Source organism: Motacilla alba, chromosome 1A, assembly GCF_015832195.1.
Source record: "Motacilla alba alba isolate MOTALB_02 chromosome 1A, Motacilla_alba_V1.0_pri, whole genome shotgun sequence".
In the NCBI taxonomy this organism is placed as follows: Eukaryota; Metazoa; Chordata; class Aves; order Passeriformes; family Motacillidae; genus Motacilla; species Motacilla alba.
The window spans coordinates 12334294-12349355 of NC_052031.1; the positions used below are offsets into that span (position 1 = coordinate 12334294).

At 40.5% G+C, this 15062-nt stretch overlaps 1 protein-coding gene across 4 annotated transcripts in view; it reads left to right on the forward strand.

Annotated features, from left to right (window-relative positions):
• Positions 1–15062, forward strand: part of LOC119707733 (gamma-secretase activating protein) — a 45432-nt gene that overhangs the window by 22083 nt on the left and 8287 nt on the right. For 3 of the 4 annotated variants that reach the window (XM_038153091.1, XM_038153090.1, XM_038153093.1), the window contains 11 exons: positions 180–272; positions 1518–1735; positions 2032–2101; positions 2709–2791; positions 3399–3452; positions 7176–7301; positions 7722–7777; positions 8199–8230; positions 9741–9802; positions 11308–11403; positions 12825–12890. In XM_038153091.1, coding sequence (XP_038009019.1) covers positions 180–272; positions 1518–1735; positions 2032–2101; positions 2709–2791; positions 3399–3452; positions 7176–7301; positions 7722–7777; positions 8199–8230; positions 9741–9802; positions 11308–11403; positions 12825–12890 — 956 coding nt within the window. The remainder of the gene's footprint in view (positions 1–179; positions 273–1517; positions 1736–2031; positions 2102–2708; positions 2792–3398; positions 3453–7175; positions 7302–7721; positions 7778–8198; positions 8231–9740; positions 9803–11307; positions 11404–12824; positions 12891–15062) is intronic. The other variant, XM_038153092.1, reaches the window with a different exon arrangement.

The following is a 15062-nucleotide window of genomic DNA, read 5'->3' on the forward strand; positions in this document are numbered from 1 at the left end:
GTACTACCAGTGTTTCCTGTGTTAATACAACAGCAGCGTTTAATTAACTCCTTTTGTATTTCCTAGATATAATCAATTCCTCACAGAGAAGTGGGCCAAGCTGAGAATCATGTGAAAGAGCCTCTTAAAGCAAATAAGTGATCAAGTGCTGAATTGACCACTGTTGTTTCTTTAAATAGACTATTATGTGGCTGCTTATTTGCCTGGCCAGTTCCTGCACCTCCTGAACATTCAACATCCTGACATGCTGTGCTATAGTTTGTTTCTGACAGGTATAGTAAAACTGCTTTAAGTAATTTAATTGTTGTTGTAGAAACTTGTTCATATCTCTTTACATGAAAGTTGTATTTCTCAATGTTTCCTTATTGCACAGTGCTCTCACAAAGGAAGGATACTCAAAAAATAAGAATGACATTTTTGCTACTTTCCATGTTAGAAAGAGAAGTTGAACTGGCATTTCATACTTCTTGCTTGTTATGAAATGGAAGAAGACCTTTCACTGAATTTGAAATTCTCTGCCTTGGTTTCACACTTTCCCTTCCCCCAGCTTTGCCCATGTTCTTGGTCCTCCACTGTTTTCAAATTTCACATGAGATGTAAATTTGATTTTACATTTCCTTCCTCCAATTGAGTTGCTCTAAATGTGTGTGTTTGGAGGGTGTGGGGAGAGGAAATCTGTGTTTCCTTCACCTGATCAGGCTGATGCAATTTAATTTAGAGTCTCATCTGAGATGCGTGTTACTTCATTTCCAACAAACACGTCTTTGTGGGAAGTGGTTTATTTTTGGAAGTGGGGTGCCTTTGTTTGAAAACAGAAATCTGTTGTTCTGATTGGGTGAAGGGGACATAAATTGTGGAAATTGGTGCAGGAGCAGCATCACAGGAAGCTAATACCTGTTTTGTATGTGTAATGAAATACCGTCCTGCTAAAAATGAGTGGAAAGCATCACTGCTGGATGGTGGGCCTGATTTCTCTGATGCAAGGGCTCTGAAATACAGTACCTGTATGGAACCATGGTGGTGAACACTGGTACATAAATAAAATTATTTTGGTCTGATGCTTCAGTGAATCATCGTAGAGCAGAACTTTCCTTTTCTGGCCATTTGGATTGATGGCAAGAGATCCACCAATAGAAGTTTGTATCATGCTTCTGCATGTGAGCAGTTCTGATCTGCACAAGCTAGTGTTGAACTTGTGCTACTGTCCTTGTGCTCTGCTCTGTTCCATCACATGTACTCTGATTTGCCTTGGAGCAGCATTGTGAGCCTGAAATCTCTACACCTTCTCTGTGTCAGCAATAGGGAAGGAGAGAACTGCGAATGGACTGTGCTCCTTATCTGCTTTCTTTATGGAGCCAGCACCATTCCTGCTCCTCTTCAGTGTATACTACCAGGCAGGTAGTGCAAGAGGCAAACTCTTTCTTACTGCTAGGGGCCTAGGAATGTTAAGAGAAATACTGGTAGCAGGCAAATTTTATGTTCTTACTCCTTTTTGTTCTCAAACCAATGTTCTTCAGGTGAGGATGCAAGAATTGACACGTTACAAAACTCTTCCATCCGGTCCCCATGGGTGTCAACAGCCCTGGATTGCAGTGCAGGAAGTCTGTACAATGTGAGCATCAGTGACAGTGCCTTGCTGCAGTTCCTACAGAAGAGCAAACGAGACTGTGAGAGATTGGCAGCTCTGCATTGTGCCCTGCTCTACTTCCAACACACAGAAGACTTGGAAATGCAGGTGGGAAAAGAACCTCCTGTAATTTTTTTTCTAATGACTGACGTCTTATACAAAGCAGGAGCAGGGCATGACTGGCATCAGCCAAAGAGAGGTCCTGATTCACCAGGCAATGCCAAGAGGCTCATCAGCTGGGCTGCTCTAAACCCTGTTATCAGTCCAGGCTCTCCTGAAAACACTTATGTCTCTATCACTACTCCATGCAAAGTGTTAACTACCAAAACCAAATTTTCTATACTCTCTTACAACACTTGATTAAACAGAGAGATGTGACAAGCTCCCTGTTATCTTTCTGACAGATTATTCGGTGGATTTCTGAGAACCTGTCAACATGTCATTCTTTTGACCCCATTCAAGAATTTATCATTGGTAGGTGTTTCTTTTCCTTCATTCTGAGCTTTCCTGCATACTCCAGTTGACACTAAGGAGAGGCCATGGCAGTACAAACTGACTCTTATTTCTGAACTTTTTGGTTATGATTTGCATTAATTAATCTGTGTGTTGTGGCATTAAGGGACAGTATAAGTAGTTTTAAAAGTAAAACTTTTCAAATGCATTCTTCTGTCTAATGGAACAAATTGATTTATCATTATTTTAGGTCTCTGGAGATTGTCTCCTCAGCTCCATTCTCCTCTAGCTCTAGCCCAAACCATTTTTTTCAAAAGGATTTGGCTTATCATGATACTCTCTTCTAATAGGTAGTTTCTCAGTCTAGCCAGTGCAGAGTCTTTGTGTAAAGGACCCCTGCAGTGCTGAGCTGTAGCCAAGCAGCTGACCCAGCCCTGCAGCCATCTGGACTTCTCTTCCTCCTTTTGTGCACAGAATGGGACCAGTTCCACAATGGAGGAAGCTGTTCCAGAGACAGCAGCAGGATTTGTTCCTAAAAAAGTGTCAGATAAGGAACAGTGAAGCCTACTCTTGTTAACTGATAGTTTATATAATCTTGCCCTTATAAATCTTTTCACATTACATTCAGCCTCCCTGTACTGCAGAATGTGTCCAGAAACTCAGAACCTGGATAAACTCCTGCCCTACACATCACTGCATGACTGGACTGGGGTAAGATAACAGCTGGCACTTTAATTAATAGCTAGAGGGTCTGGGTTTTTATCCCTTAGTACAGCCTATAGCTTGTGTGTCTTACCTTTTCATACATATGCTACAAATTGATACCTTTATTCCTGTGCTCTATGCCTGTTTTAGTTTTCCAAGTCTTACCCTTTGTGGTTTTCCATGAGTCAAATTTTTTGTCAACAAATAAAAACATTTGCAAAACCAAGAACAATTATTATAATTGAATGGACAGTTAAATTTCTCAGTTTTCATAATGAAGTATTGATTTATTCCTTACCACATGAGGTTTATAATGAATACAGAATACATTTAACCAGTATTTCCAGGACAAATGGAATCAGTAGAGTTAAGATATACAAGTTAAGCTTGCAGAAGTAAAATAACTTCAAGCAAGACTTTACAGTTAGAGCAAATAGTGTCTTAATTTCTCTGCTGTGACACTGTTCTAATATATTGGGGTTTTTTTAGAAAAATGACACAGTTTTGGCTAGCTAGCTGGTGTCCTGGAGGAAATGGGTGATGGAGATTCATTTAGATGCCCCATGTTCTATGCTAAATTGTAAGACTATAAATAATTTATCTGTATTTATAGGTTGTCCCTGGAGTAATGTGTGCCACAGACATTATTTCTCTACCTGTGTTAGAGGTAAGTTCCAGTATAAAAACACATTTGTATTTGGATTAGTAGCTGCTTTTTTGTGGGTTGAGGGCGTGCTAAATATTAATGCAGCCGTGCCCCACAGTCCTATCCAAAAATAGATGTAAACAGAAGATTTCCCTGTTGGAAATGATTTATGCATTTACTAAAATATCCGTTTATCAGACTCAAAGATGGTGGGGTTTTTCTCCCTTTCTGACGACACCTCTATTCAACAGGGAGGATTATCCATTAATTAATTCTCGTTAATCAGATTGATACCGCTTCACTTTATGACTTTGGTAGCTGAAGGCAGAGGTGGCATGACAGACAAGTAGGATTTCTACACATGTTTACATATGCCCACTTTGAGGGCTATTTCATTGTGCTGGCACTGGTGTGGATGGCTTGTGACCCTCTCACTTTGTTTTGTCCAGAGCATCCTGTGATTGCACTTGTATCAGGGCTTTGGCTACTAAATCTGGACAAAGTCCTGCACAGCCTGGAAAGGGCAGTGGGCTGTGTGGGGAGAGCAGGGTAGGTTCTTTGGGTAGGAAATTGTACTTTCCTGTGAAAACAACATGAATGATTCTTCCTGTCTTCCCATTCCACTCCCTCAGCTCCAGTTTAGAGAAATTCTTGAAATTTTCCTAAGTGCTCCCCTACAAAATCTGAACGAGAATTTTAATAAGCAGTTTGTTGTGGAGAGCTAAGGGGAAGAATGAGGAATTTAGACACACCAGCAACACACGGGATTAGACTCTGGATATGTGACAATGTTGTTCCATGTAGCTCTTTAAAGATGTGCTTATAATTAGTCATAAAGCATCACTGTTCACAAAACCTTTTAAAAATCAGTGAAACTGCCCACTGCTCTCTCACTCTGCAGCAGTGCATCCCAGCTGTGCTGCACACATTCACAGGGCTGCTGTCAGGGAATAGGGCTTTGCATGGCTTTGCTTGGAAAGGCTGCCCTGAGAACTGGGACACCTGGGAAAATCAGATCTTGAGAAAATTTGTGTGCAGATAATCCCTGTAATTCACTGAGGTCAAAGTTAGCAGGACTTTAATTTGTCTGAGATTGAACCTCAGGCCCCTGGGGACGCATGCCTTTAGCAGCTATACTTCCTGATTGTGGAACTCATTTCCTATTTCTGTCTGAAACCTAAACAGATTGAAAAGGTCAGAGTTGAGCTAAAGACAAATATTTCCTGCTACTTTTGATGGCAAATTGCTGTGACTCTTGCATGAGGACAAAGATGCTAATGCACAGGGTAAGATTTTAATGCTCTGGCTGTTTTGTACCACACCAGTGTCACAAACCTACCACAGCTTGAGTTTAAGCGGTCGCTTGGTGTTTCAGTTGGTGCATGTTGTTGGCATCAAGAGTCAGACCCTGGTGACAGATCTGGTTCTACAAGTAGTATTTCTGTTGCAGAGATTTCAGAGAAAAATGGTTAATATTTACTTTGAGAACTTTTTGGAGTTCTCAAGCCCATGAGTTGTTGAGAGCTTTTGGGAGGACTCTGTCCATAGTCATATAAAAAAATTGTTCTGTTTGGGTATCAGGTGTTTTTATGACTAAATTCTTATTTGTTAAGATATACTGAGAAAGGGGGAACAGTTAGTCCAATTGTCCAAAAGCTCTACATAAGGATTGCAATTAATAAGTCTAATTTCTGCCCCCCCCCCCTTCCCCTCTTTAAGCACAAACCAAACTTGCAGGGTGAAAATAAGTTCAGCTGGAAAGGGAGAAGGCAGGAGGAAGAAGGGAAATAAAATAGGAGGAGGTCCAGGGGAAGAGTGGAAATATATAGTGCAAGAAGTTGTCAGAGCACCAGGAAAGAGTTTCTCCCTTGTGCTGTGCTGAGCCCCTGTGGTGCAGAGTGATGCTTTACAACACTCTCTGAATGCCATCACTACTGGGGAGACACAGCACTGCAGTCCAGAGAGACGTGGGCCTCCTGAAGGCAATTGTCACCTCACATCTTTTCCAAGGGGTGTAGCAGAGAGCTCTCTATCTTCAGTTAAAAACCCACTACTTATGAAAGGCTTCATGGGAGATTTGTTGTAAACTGGTGAGGCCTTGCTTTGTCTTCTGGTGATATAATGTCTTTTAAGTGTCATGCTTAGGTGTTAATTCTTGACTCTCTAGAAATGTCTCCCAAACAAACACCTAAGATGAAGAAGCCTTCTCTTTTTAGCCCTTGCCTTGATGATCCTAAAGAAATAATAGATTTAATTGAAAAAAACCTTTACTTTAAACTTTTGACTTTTTAATGAGGTCTAATACAATGCATCTTTTTGGGATTAAACACTCAAGCCTACCACTTCCTGTTAGAGATTTCTTATATGAAAGAAAATTGCTGTCTTGCTTCCCCCTGCCACGTATCCAAGTCCAGTGTGGTCTGAACACAGTTCTGCAGTGGTAGTGCTGTTGCATGGATTGGTCACTAGATGATACCCTTATGCTGTTATTTCTCTGATTTCGTATTGGTAACATTTAGGCTTCATTCTGCTGTAGTAGGTTGTAGATCTCATGATTTAGGTCCAACAGAGTGAACATATGATGCCATATGTGATCCTAGTTTGCAGCTGTTAAATATAACTAACATGAAGCAAAACCCAAGATTTATTTTCTCTGCTGCAGCTACAATAATAAAGTGACAATAGGCACTGGCAACAAGAAGAAAGTGGCTGGCAGGATTGAGTCTTTGAAATTTATTTTCCTTGACAAATTATAGTTTATAGTAGGAAGTGGTTTCTTTTGAGGTTTTCTTTTAAGGTTATTGTTATTGTAGGATAGTTGAGAGGAGAGAGCAAAATCCAGTATGTTAGTGCAAGTGGAGGAATATTGTGAATTCAAAGCTGTCTTTATTCAAATGTTATTACTGTATTGTGTGTGTTGGGAGATAATGTATATTAAGAGGGGTAATAACAGCTCGTACCATCTCTTGTTTTTTAAAACTGTCAAAAAGAATTGCCTTAATCTCATCTCTTCCTCAGCAATGCCCCCCATTGCATCTTGCCCCCCTTATAAACAGCAGCTTCAAATTTTTATACCCAGTCCAAGAACTAGCTCAGGAAACTGGTGTAGTTTTGTTTAGATTTTGATCCTCCTGTCTGTTCACAGCTGAGTTTAGGTTAATTTTAGCATTAGAGTAAAATGCTTTAGAATTGCTATGGAATTTTTGGGGTTTGTTTCTTTTCTGGGATGAAGCAGTGTTACTTGGGGTTGGTGAATGGATGTTTGCAATCTAAGTATTAATGCAGCTTGAAACTAGTGGCATCCTGCAGCTGTCGTGGCCATGGTGGTATTCCTCTATTTGGAACTGCTAGAAACCTCAAATTGGATTTATTTGACCAAATGTAAATATTTACATCTAAGTTAGTAGCCTAAGGCTCTTTTTACAGTCAGAGGAAGTCTAGACAATATGGCCAGTGTAGTCTGTGGTGCAGTTCTTCCCATCTCAAACATGTAAATAGGCCAGATGAATTGTGACCCAGAAATACTTGTTCCTTCCCAGGCATCAAATCTTGACCTCAAGTCAAGTAAGTGCTACCACTGCCATTCCATCAAGAGGAAGTAGTTTTGATGCTTTGGTTTGACTTTTTTTACTTAGATTGTTTTTACACTAATCACATGTCTTTGCATTCACTTCGTGGGAGGGTGATGAGGTGTTTCTTTAAGAGGGCAGCCTATATTCGTGCTTTCTCTGCAACACTTTGCAGTTCCAAAACTCCAAAGGCTTCTGGGAGAAACTCAACTCAAACTTGGAGAGTGTGAAGTATGCAGAGCCACACTTGCACTACCACAGTCAGGTACTCAGGAGGGAATGGTGTAACCTTTCAGAAGAGGTGAGTAAGAGGCACTGGAGCTGAGACCCTGGAACTCCCCAGAGCTGCCTCTGAAGTGGGGATTTTAAAGTCAAGCATGGAGGAGTTGGCTTTTTTATTTTGAAGATAAATAAATGGGAATCTGATTATCAGAAGTGCAAAGACTTGCAGTCATTTCACCTAAGGTGATTGCCTGGAAGTTTTGTTCTCTTAAAATAATGCAAGACATTAAAGAAAAGCAGAGCTTGCTCTGTATTGTCACGAGGTTTACGTGTGTGTGAGTGTGTGAGAGCTCGGGCACTTGGAAGATGGTGTGAGGCCCCACCGTGTTTTATTTCCAATCAAAGAGAATACCAAATTCATTTCTGATCTTCATTCTGTCAGGAAGTATTTGATTTGGTCTTCTGTTTTCTTCATTTTGGGATTTTTGTTTGTTTACAGAGAGAGGAGAGAAGAACCACAGCATATTTGAGGAATATTTTTGAAAATGCCAAAAAGTACGTACTGGTTTATATTATATTTACCCCTTCTTATTTTGCACAAATATGTTGGAGGAATTAATGTGCCATTTAATAAGTTGATTAGGTATCTGATTGGATATCTTTACAGAAGATTATCCTGATGAAAATCAGTTATTGGAATCCTTGTAATCACTACAGCATTAACTGAAATACAGGCCTCTAGAGCTAGGGAATTTATGGTAGATGTGAAGTCATTCTCATGCAGCCTAGACAGATAGAATTTTTTTAATGCTATCTAGTATTTTTACTACATTTAGTCACATGTACTGTTCTCAGATGTCTTTACTGTTCAAAGCTGTCTTTGAAAGATCAAAGGCTCATTTGAGTTTTTAGTGATGTTATCAAAGCCTTTAGAGTATTGCAAATGAAACACACTGATTTTGGTTTCAAACCCCAGGGTGCTTTCTCATCTGGACACTTGGGACTCTGGTAAGTGAAACCTTTCTTGATGTAGGCCTTAGCTGTAAGACTGAGGTTTATTAGAATATTTTCATCCAGCTGTTGTTTGCTAAAAATCAGTTGCTATGTGTGTTTTAAGCACAGAAGAGTTGGAGGATTTAAGATGAGAAGAAAACTTGCATGTACTGACTAGGAAATGCTTGAAAATAAAGTCCCTAGTTCATATTGTATCTAACAATATAAGCAGTAAAATGTGGTCTGCTGAAGGATATCTTCTTCAGGATTTTTCTTGTGGAGCAGAGTATCAATGACACCGTGTTACTGTTGAGTCTTGTCCACTTGTAGCTGCAACATCAGAACTTATGCAGGAGATTAGGGCTGGTGAAAAAAACATAGTGTAGAGAGAGCAGGTGTGATGAATTTCTTTGGACCAGAAACACTTGAGATTTTTTGATGCGCAGTTCTTCTGTCACAAATAAGTAAAACTGAATTTGGTGGTGTATTATGTTTCTGCTGTTCACACATCAGTGCCTTCTATGTGCCCTGCCATGTGTGCTGTGACATGACGCTCATGTGAGTGCTGCTCAGTCCTTTTATTACCAAGAATTTTCAGTGTACTCATTCCCAGCCCCTAACAGCAGCCATCTGTGTCACTGCTACTTATTGCAATGGGCTCTGACTTTGAGAGACTTTGCATCAATTTAATGAACCTCAGCCTTGTGTTTTCAAAGGTGCTTCTTGATTATTTCTAAATAGCTGCCATCCAGTAACAAGCATCTCTCTAGTGTTTCCCTGTAGATTTGTCCTTGGGTCCTTTAAAATCAAGCAGCAGAGGTCTTTGTGCTGCTGAGTAGTAGTGTAAATATATTTGAACATGAGCAAAAATAGGTGAAAATTTTGAAAGAGTTTAGCACTTGGTTCCATAAAATCTTGAGTTGGTTTTATCTGTATCAAGAAATAGAAGATGGCTTTTCTTCCTTTGTTTTAGTAGACAGGATGCACTGATAGGAAATACAGGTTATTAATTTCAGCAGACACTGTAATCTCCTTCCATTTAGTTAGAGAAGTTGTTTTCGTAGTGGTCTACAAATCTGAGTAACAGAAGCAGCCAGACCATGGGAGAGAATCAGTGGGAGGTGATTCCCTGAACTATTTACTTTCTGCTAGCCATTTTCTTGGAAAACCCATGCAGCTTCTAGAGTTTGTTTGTTTGTAAATGACAAGATCTAAGTAGCACATCAGCGCTGGTTTTACCAGATGGTTCTCTCTGCTCTTTGCTCTCTGGAGTCACCACACTGTGATAACTCTTACTTAAATATCAAAGAGAAGAAGAAGTGGATGGCAGATAAAGGGTTATTTTCCATTTTTCAGTTCTCTTATTCAGTCCATGGTTCTTCAGTGTCTTAGCTCTGTAGCAGAGTAGGTCAAACCACAGCTTCTGTTTGCTTGTCTGCTCCTAAGTACTTTTGAAGCTGGTTGAATGCTTGTGATATTTCTCTAGTGCCCTGTCCTTGAATGATGGTTGCTCTGTTTGTTTCAGAGACAAGGCTGGTACCTCTCTTTGAAGAGGAGGATTATCAGCAGCAGTTGCTCATGGGACTGGTATGTGCTTTTGTCACTGTGCACTAGGGGACGCACGGGCTCCACAGATGTGTGAGGAGTTCCAAGTTCCAGTGCTGAGTGGAAGCTCAGTCAGGGTAGCTATGGGGCAAACACGGCATTTCCTAAGTTTTAGAGTTCATCATCATGATATTATCTTAGCAGGTCATTGTAGGGCATAGGGGGAAAAAAGGAATAGAATGCTGATTTGTCAAAAGGCTTTTTCCCATTATAACTTTGGCTGGAAACTGGGAGGTTATTTAATCTGTCCATTATTTTTGGACTACTTTATGCCTTTGAAACATATATAAGTGAATTCCTCCCCTCCATTCTCTCAATTTGATGAACAGAGATCTTCTTGCTCCTCAATTTAACATCTTTTTTACTGTTTCTTTTTCCTCCTACCTCACTTCTGAGACTGCTATGGCCATTCTGAGGTCCCTTCTTCTTTTCCACTGTTTTTGCCAGTGATCTCCCTAAAGGATCTACCATCTATGTGCTTCTGAGCAATAAATCCTGTCTCAAATCCCTACCTGACCTCTGTCTAAATACATATCTTGGCTTATCCCTTGTTCTTCTACTTTTAAAATCAACTAACTCTTCAGTATGCCCTAGAAGGTCTCAGCAGTGAAGAACAGATCAACACTGTCCTGTCTGTTCATATCTGAGGCAAATTTTCCTTCTTTGCAGTAGTCTCCCTGTTGCCAAGTTTTTCTTCTCATTCTCTGCAGCTTCTCTGCCTTCCTTCCCCTCTGTTTATTCAGACAGATCCAAAAAGCAGGTCACTTTGTCTCTGCCTTCCTCATACCTATATTGCTGTCTTGACACACTGATATTAGTCTGTGTATAAGTTCCTTGAGACAGAGACTTTTATTTGCTCCAGTTTCACTCTGAGCTTAGTAACTCTCAGAAAAGAGCCAGCGTGAACTTGAGTTGCAATCTGAAGCTGCATGAGGTCAGCGAATGCTTCAGAAAGGAGAGAGCAGGGAGTGGCATGGACTGTATGTTAACAAACACCCAACTGTAATGACTTCACAATTAATGATTAACCTGAAATTGCTATTAATCACTCTGGTTCTCAGGTTCTTGGCAACTACCACAAATTGTACTTGTGCTAGCTTTCTCTATCATAAAATCTCTCAGGTTTATTTGTTTGTAATAAGTACTTACATTCTTAGAATTCAGTGTTATATTTGAATCCTTCTTTCACCCTGTTCCCTTGGCTTTGCACAGAGAGGTGTGAGAACTGAAAGCTTTTTTTTTCAGTATCATGGAAAATTCAACTTAGTATTCATTTTGCCGAATTTGCACCAAGTAACCATTTTGAATATTCACATCTGCTGATGAGTTTAGCAAGATTGTGCAGCAGCTTGGGCTCTCACTCTGAATTGGAGTTTTGTAATGGGGAAATGTTTTGTTGAGTCAGTGCCTATTGATCAGGCCCTGCACCTGCTTTTGTGTTTCTTTGAAGATGCCCAACAACAACAAATTGTTGGCTTTTTTTCTAGATGGTTGCTCAGCTGAAGGATCACCTTATGAGACATCTACAATATGTTGGAAAAAAGAAGATTGACCAAATAGTTTTGGATTATGTTGCAAACCTGGTTAGTTTGATTTCATAGTCATTATTTTGAGCAAGAGTGTATTTGTTGGATTGTAGGTCCTTGGGTGTGTACCAGTTGGATATAGCATATATTTGGTGGGAAGAAATTGTTTTTAAGATATTTAAATATATTTTTCAGCCTAATATTGTATAAATGGATAAAGAAAATTAATATTATTTAAATAATATTTTAAAAGTTGTACCTATCACTCAGAATACAGAAGAAACAGCTGTTCCATTTACAGCTTGTGCAAATATAGTCTACTCCCAGAAATAAAATGAGAACTCATCCTGAAAGTTTAAAGCTGTTAGATCCAATTGGTTTCCTGTAGAACACATTGCTGCAGGTCTTGAATAATGGAAGTGTCACCAGGGGAAATAAAAAATGAACAAAAAAATATGTCACTGCAATCTGACATGTGGATAAATCACCACCTCTCCTACACAGTGCCTTTGGTGGCCTGTGCGTGTGACAGGAGACAGTTTTGCATGAAGAAATCTTTGTAAACTACTCTGAAAATTTGCTTTCCAAATTCATATTTTTCTGTCTCTTGTCCTCTTAAGAGACCTTTAAGAAAAAAAAAAGCCACAAAAATCCCATAACTTGTGCACAGAAGTTATCTGCTTGGTTTTTTCTGTCTCAAGATCATGTCCTTTAAGTGCAGAACGCAGAGTTCTCAAAAGCTTGCATGGCAACTGTAAATCCTGTTCTTTGTGCAGTGTTCAGTAGAAACTCCCCACAGTGCTGTTTTCTGGGGATGAAAATCTTGGGAAACTTCCTTGAGGCTACTGATGCCTGCATGTCCTCCAAAGTCCTGTGTGAGTCAGTTACTCTGTCAATGTCACAGCGTTCTCTGAACCCCTGCAGCCCCACTGCCCTTCCTGACTTTTCAGGCCTCACTTTGACAACTTCACAAGTTGTTTCACTGGTGATTGGCAGACTTTTATGTATCTGTGTAGGAAAGAAACTGAAACTAGTGGTTGATTAAAATAGGAACAGTACAACTTGAACCAAAACTCTGTACCTGAAAATGGTGCTGAAAAAAGCCCAAGTGGAACATTTATTCTCCTTTTATTCAGTTTATAATAACAATTTGTTCACTTTTAGTAAAAACTAAGATAAAAAATGTGAAAACATCTATTCAACCTTGATCTGCAAGGCTAAATTATTGTAGACTAAATCTTGCAAAACAAATCTCAGCCCTCCCCACAAGCAGGGACTAATTCTCTCAATTGACAGGCTTGTTCTTAGAAAAGCTACTATAAATGAAGATAATGTGCCTCTAAAAGTTACTTCTGCTTTCTGCTGGTGCATCTTAGGCACCGTTTGGAAATCTTTAGAAATTATTTCCTTTTTAACCTTATGTTTCCCCTCATCCTAATTAGAAACTCGTACGTCTCAAACCTTTCCATATCCTAAATGTTTCAGAGTTCTTCAGGGGAATGAACTGGTTTGAGTCTTCCTGCAGTTCTTCTGTAGCATCAGCAGTGAGTAGCAGAGCTATTGAAACTAATGAAACAGGAAGAGACTTGAAGTTTGTCTGTTTACTTTCATAAAATATTTCACATTACACTGAGGAGCCCAGGAGTGGCTGAGATTAGGCCCGTGGTGTGTAGTCACTGTGTCAATCAATTGCAGAAGAAGTCAGAGAAGCCAAAACTTGGGAGCACTGAGAGTTTCTTATAAAACAACAGGCAAAGGCTGGTTGCTGTCAGAGAACTGTGTGTTCTTGTATACAGAGAAGTAAAGTGGGGAAGTGTGAATGACACACCTCAGTGGGAATTCCTTGTTTGCTGAGGAGCTCTGCAGAGCGGGATTGTGCCTGGTTCCCAGTCCATGTGCCACCTTTCCTGCAGTGGTTGTTGTATGTCCATATGCTCTCTCTCCTCTGCAATCACTTTATCTTTGCTTTGCTCCATATCCGTTTCTCTCACTCTTTTAATTTCAGTGAGGCAGGAAAGGGGAGAAATAACTTACAGAAGCAGTGGGACATTTGCTGCCCTGACAGCAAGTGGAAGGGGAAGCAGGGTGAGCAGGCAGCCTGTGGCACAGGAAACAGGCAAGCCTGAATAAACTGTTGAAATTTCTCTGCAAGTCACTGCGGTAGCTGCACATTTTCCCCTGATGTCTGAAGGCTCAGCTGCAGAGGAACAGAGGACAGACAACGTTGGGATTTGAGTTTCCTTGGGAGGAGGAAGGCTGTGTCATACTACTGCACAGGAGGGGATCTGAAAGACAGCAAGACTTTGTCTCACTTCCTTTTCTCCTTTGCTCCTGGTTCTTTTCTTTGACTTTGTTTGGCTTTGAAGTCTTTCCTGTAGAAACAGCCAAGGGAGCTGAGCACTTGTGATTCCCAATTACTTTAGGGCAATTTCAGTTTCCTTGGCACCATTGCCTGGAACTGTAGATGTTTCAAGACAAGGTGACAGCACTGTCAGCCAAGGCCCTCCTGCATGTGCTGTCTTGCTGATGGTTGTGTGCTCTCTTGTTAGTTTAGAGGATTCCAAGGGAAATGGCTTCATGTATGTGCCCCAAAAAACTTCTTATAGTGTGTCTGTTATTCAGGGAAAAATGGCCTCCCCTGCTGAGTGTAGCTCTTAACTTGGCTGCCCCAGACACCCACTGCTAACCTCAGACAGGAAGCTGCCTGTGCTCCTTCCATCAGACAGATAATGCTGCCTTTCTCTCATGCACATTATCTTGTGTGCTATGTTCTGAAAAAAAAGATTGAGACGTGGATTATCTTTCTGTATGTATTTTCTACAATGCCAAGAGTAGATGTTGATCTCCAAAGAGAATTGTGCTGTTAGCGTGGGTGTCACATCACAAACATTCATGTATTTAAGGTGCAAGTATGTTGTGATAGCTGGGATGGTTATGACTTAAGAAGTTGTTAAGCTTTCTGTGCCCTGTGAAAGCTGTACAGTTTGCTGTGTTAAGCAAAAAATGCTTATTCTGGAGTAGCATACTCTTGAAAACCATTTGTGCTGCACAAATAATAATTGGTGATTTTGGAGCTTGTAAGAGCCTTCACTTCAACACTGATCCTTCAGATCCAGCTGCAGCTCCTGATGCAGAGGCCTTAGCTGAACTCTCTGTGCTGGCCAGAGGTGAAATTCATTCCAGCAGCAGGTGTGGTTCTTGTGGCCCTTCTGTGGAAACTGGAAATCACTCATTTCCTAGAAAACTTGCTATACTCCCAAAAGATTAAATTGGATCTTTCCATTGCATCTAGAAAGAGTGGAGATGGCAAGTATTAGGTAGTTATTTTGCATCAGGCAGCTGTGCAAGCCTGGCTCAAGTTGTGGTGGATGGGAAAGGTGCTACCTTGTAGAGCTTTCTGGCCAAGATACAGAGGATCACTCAGGAACATTACTGAAGATGAATATTCCAGTTCTGGCCTTTGCATGCAGATCTCTCCTGTGTGTTCCGTTTCTCTCTTGTTCAGAGCTTGTGATGAGTCAGACAGTGGAGAGGGCAAAGCCTATGAGGAGAAAAGAGAGTGGAGAAAAAGCATCCCTGGATTCTGACCATCTGGAGGGAGGAAGAGTGTTCCTAACTTCTTGTGACACCTCTTTGCAGAACAGGGGTCAGACTAGTTTTCTGAGTTTCCTGGGATTGATTGATTGCTGTGCTTTGAGGGCCAGAGATAAAAGGCT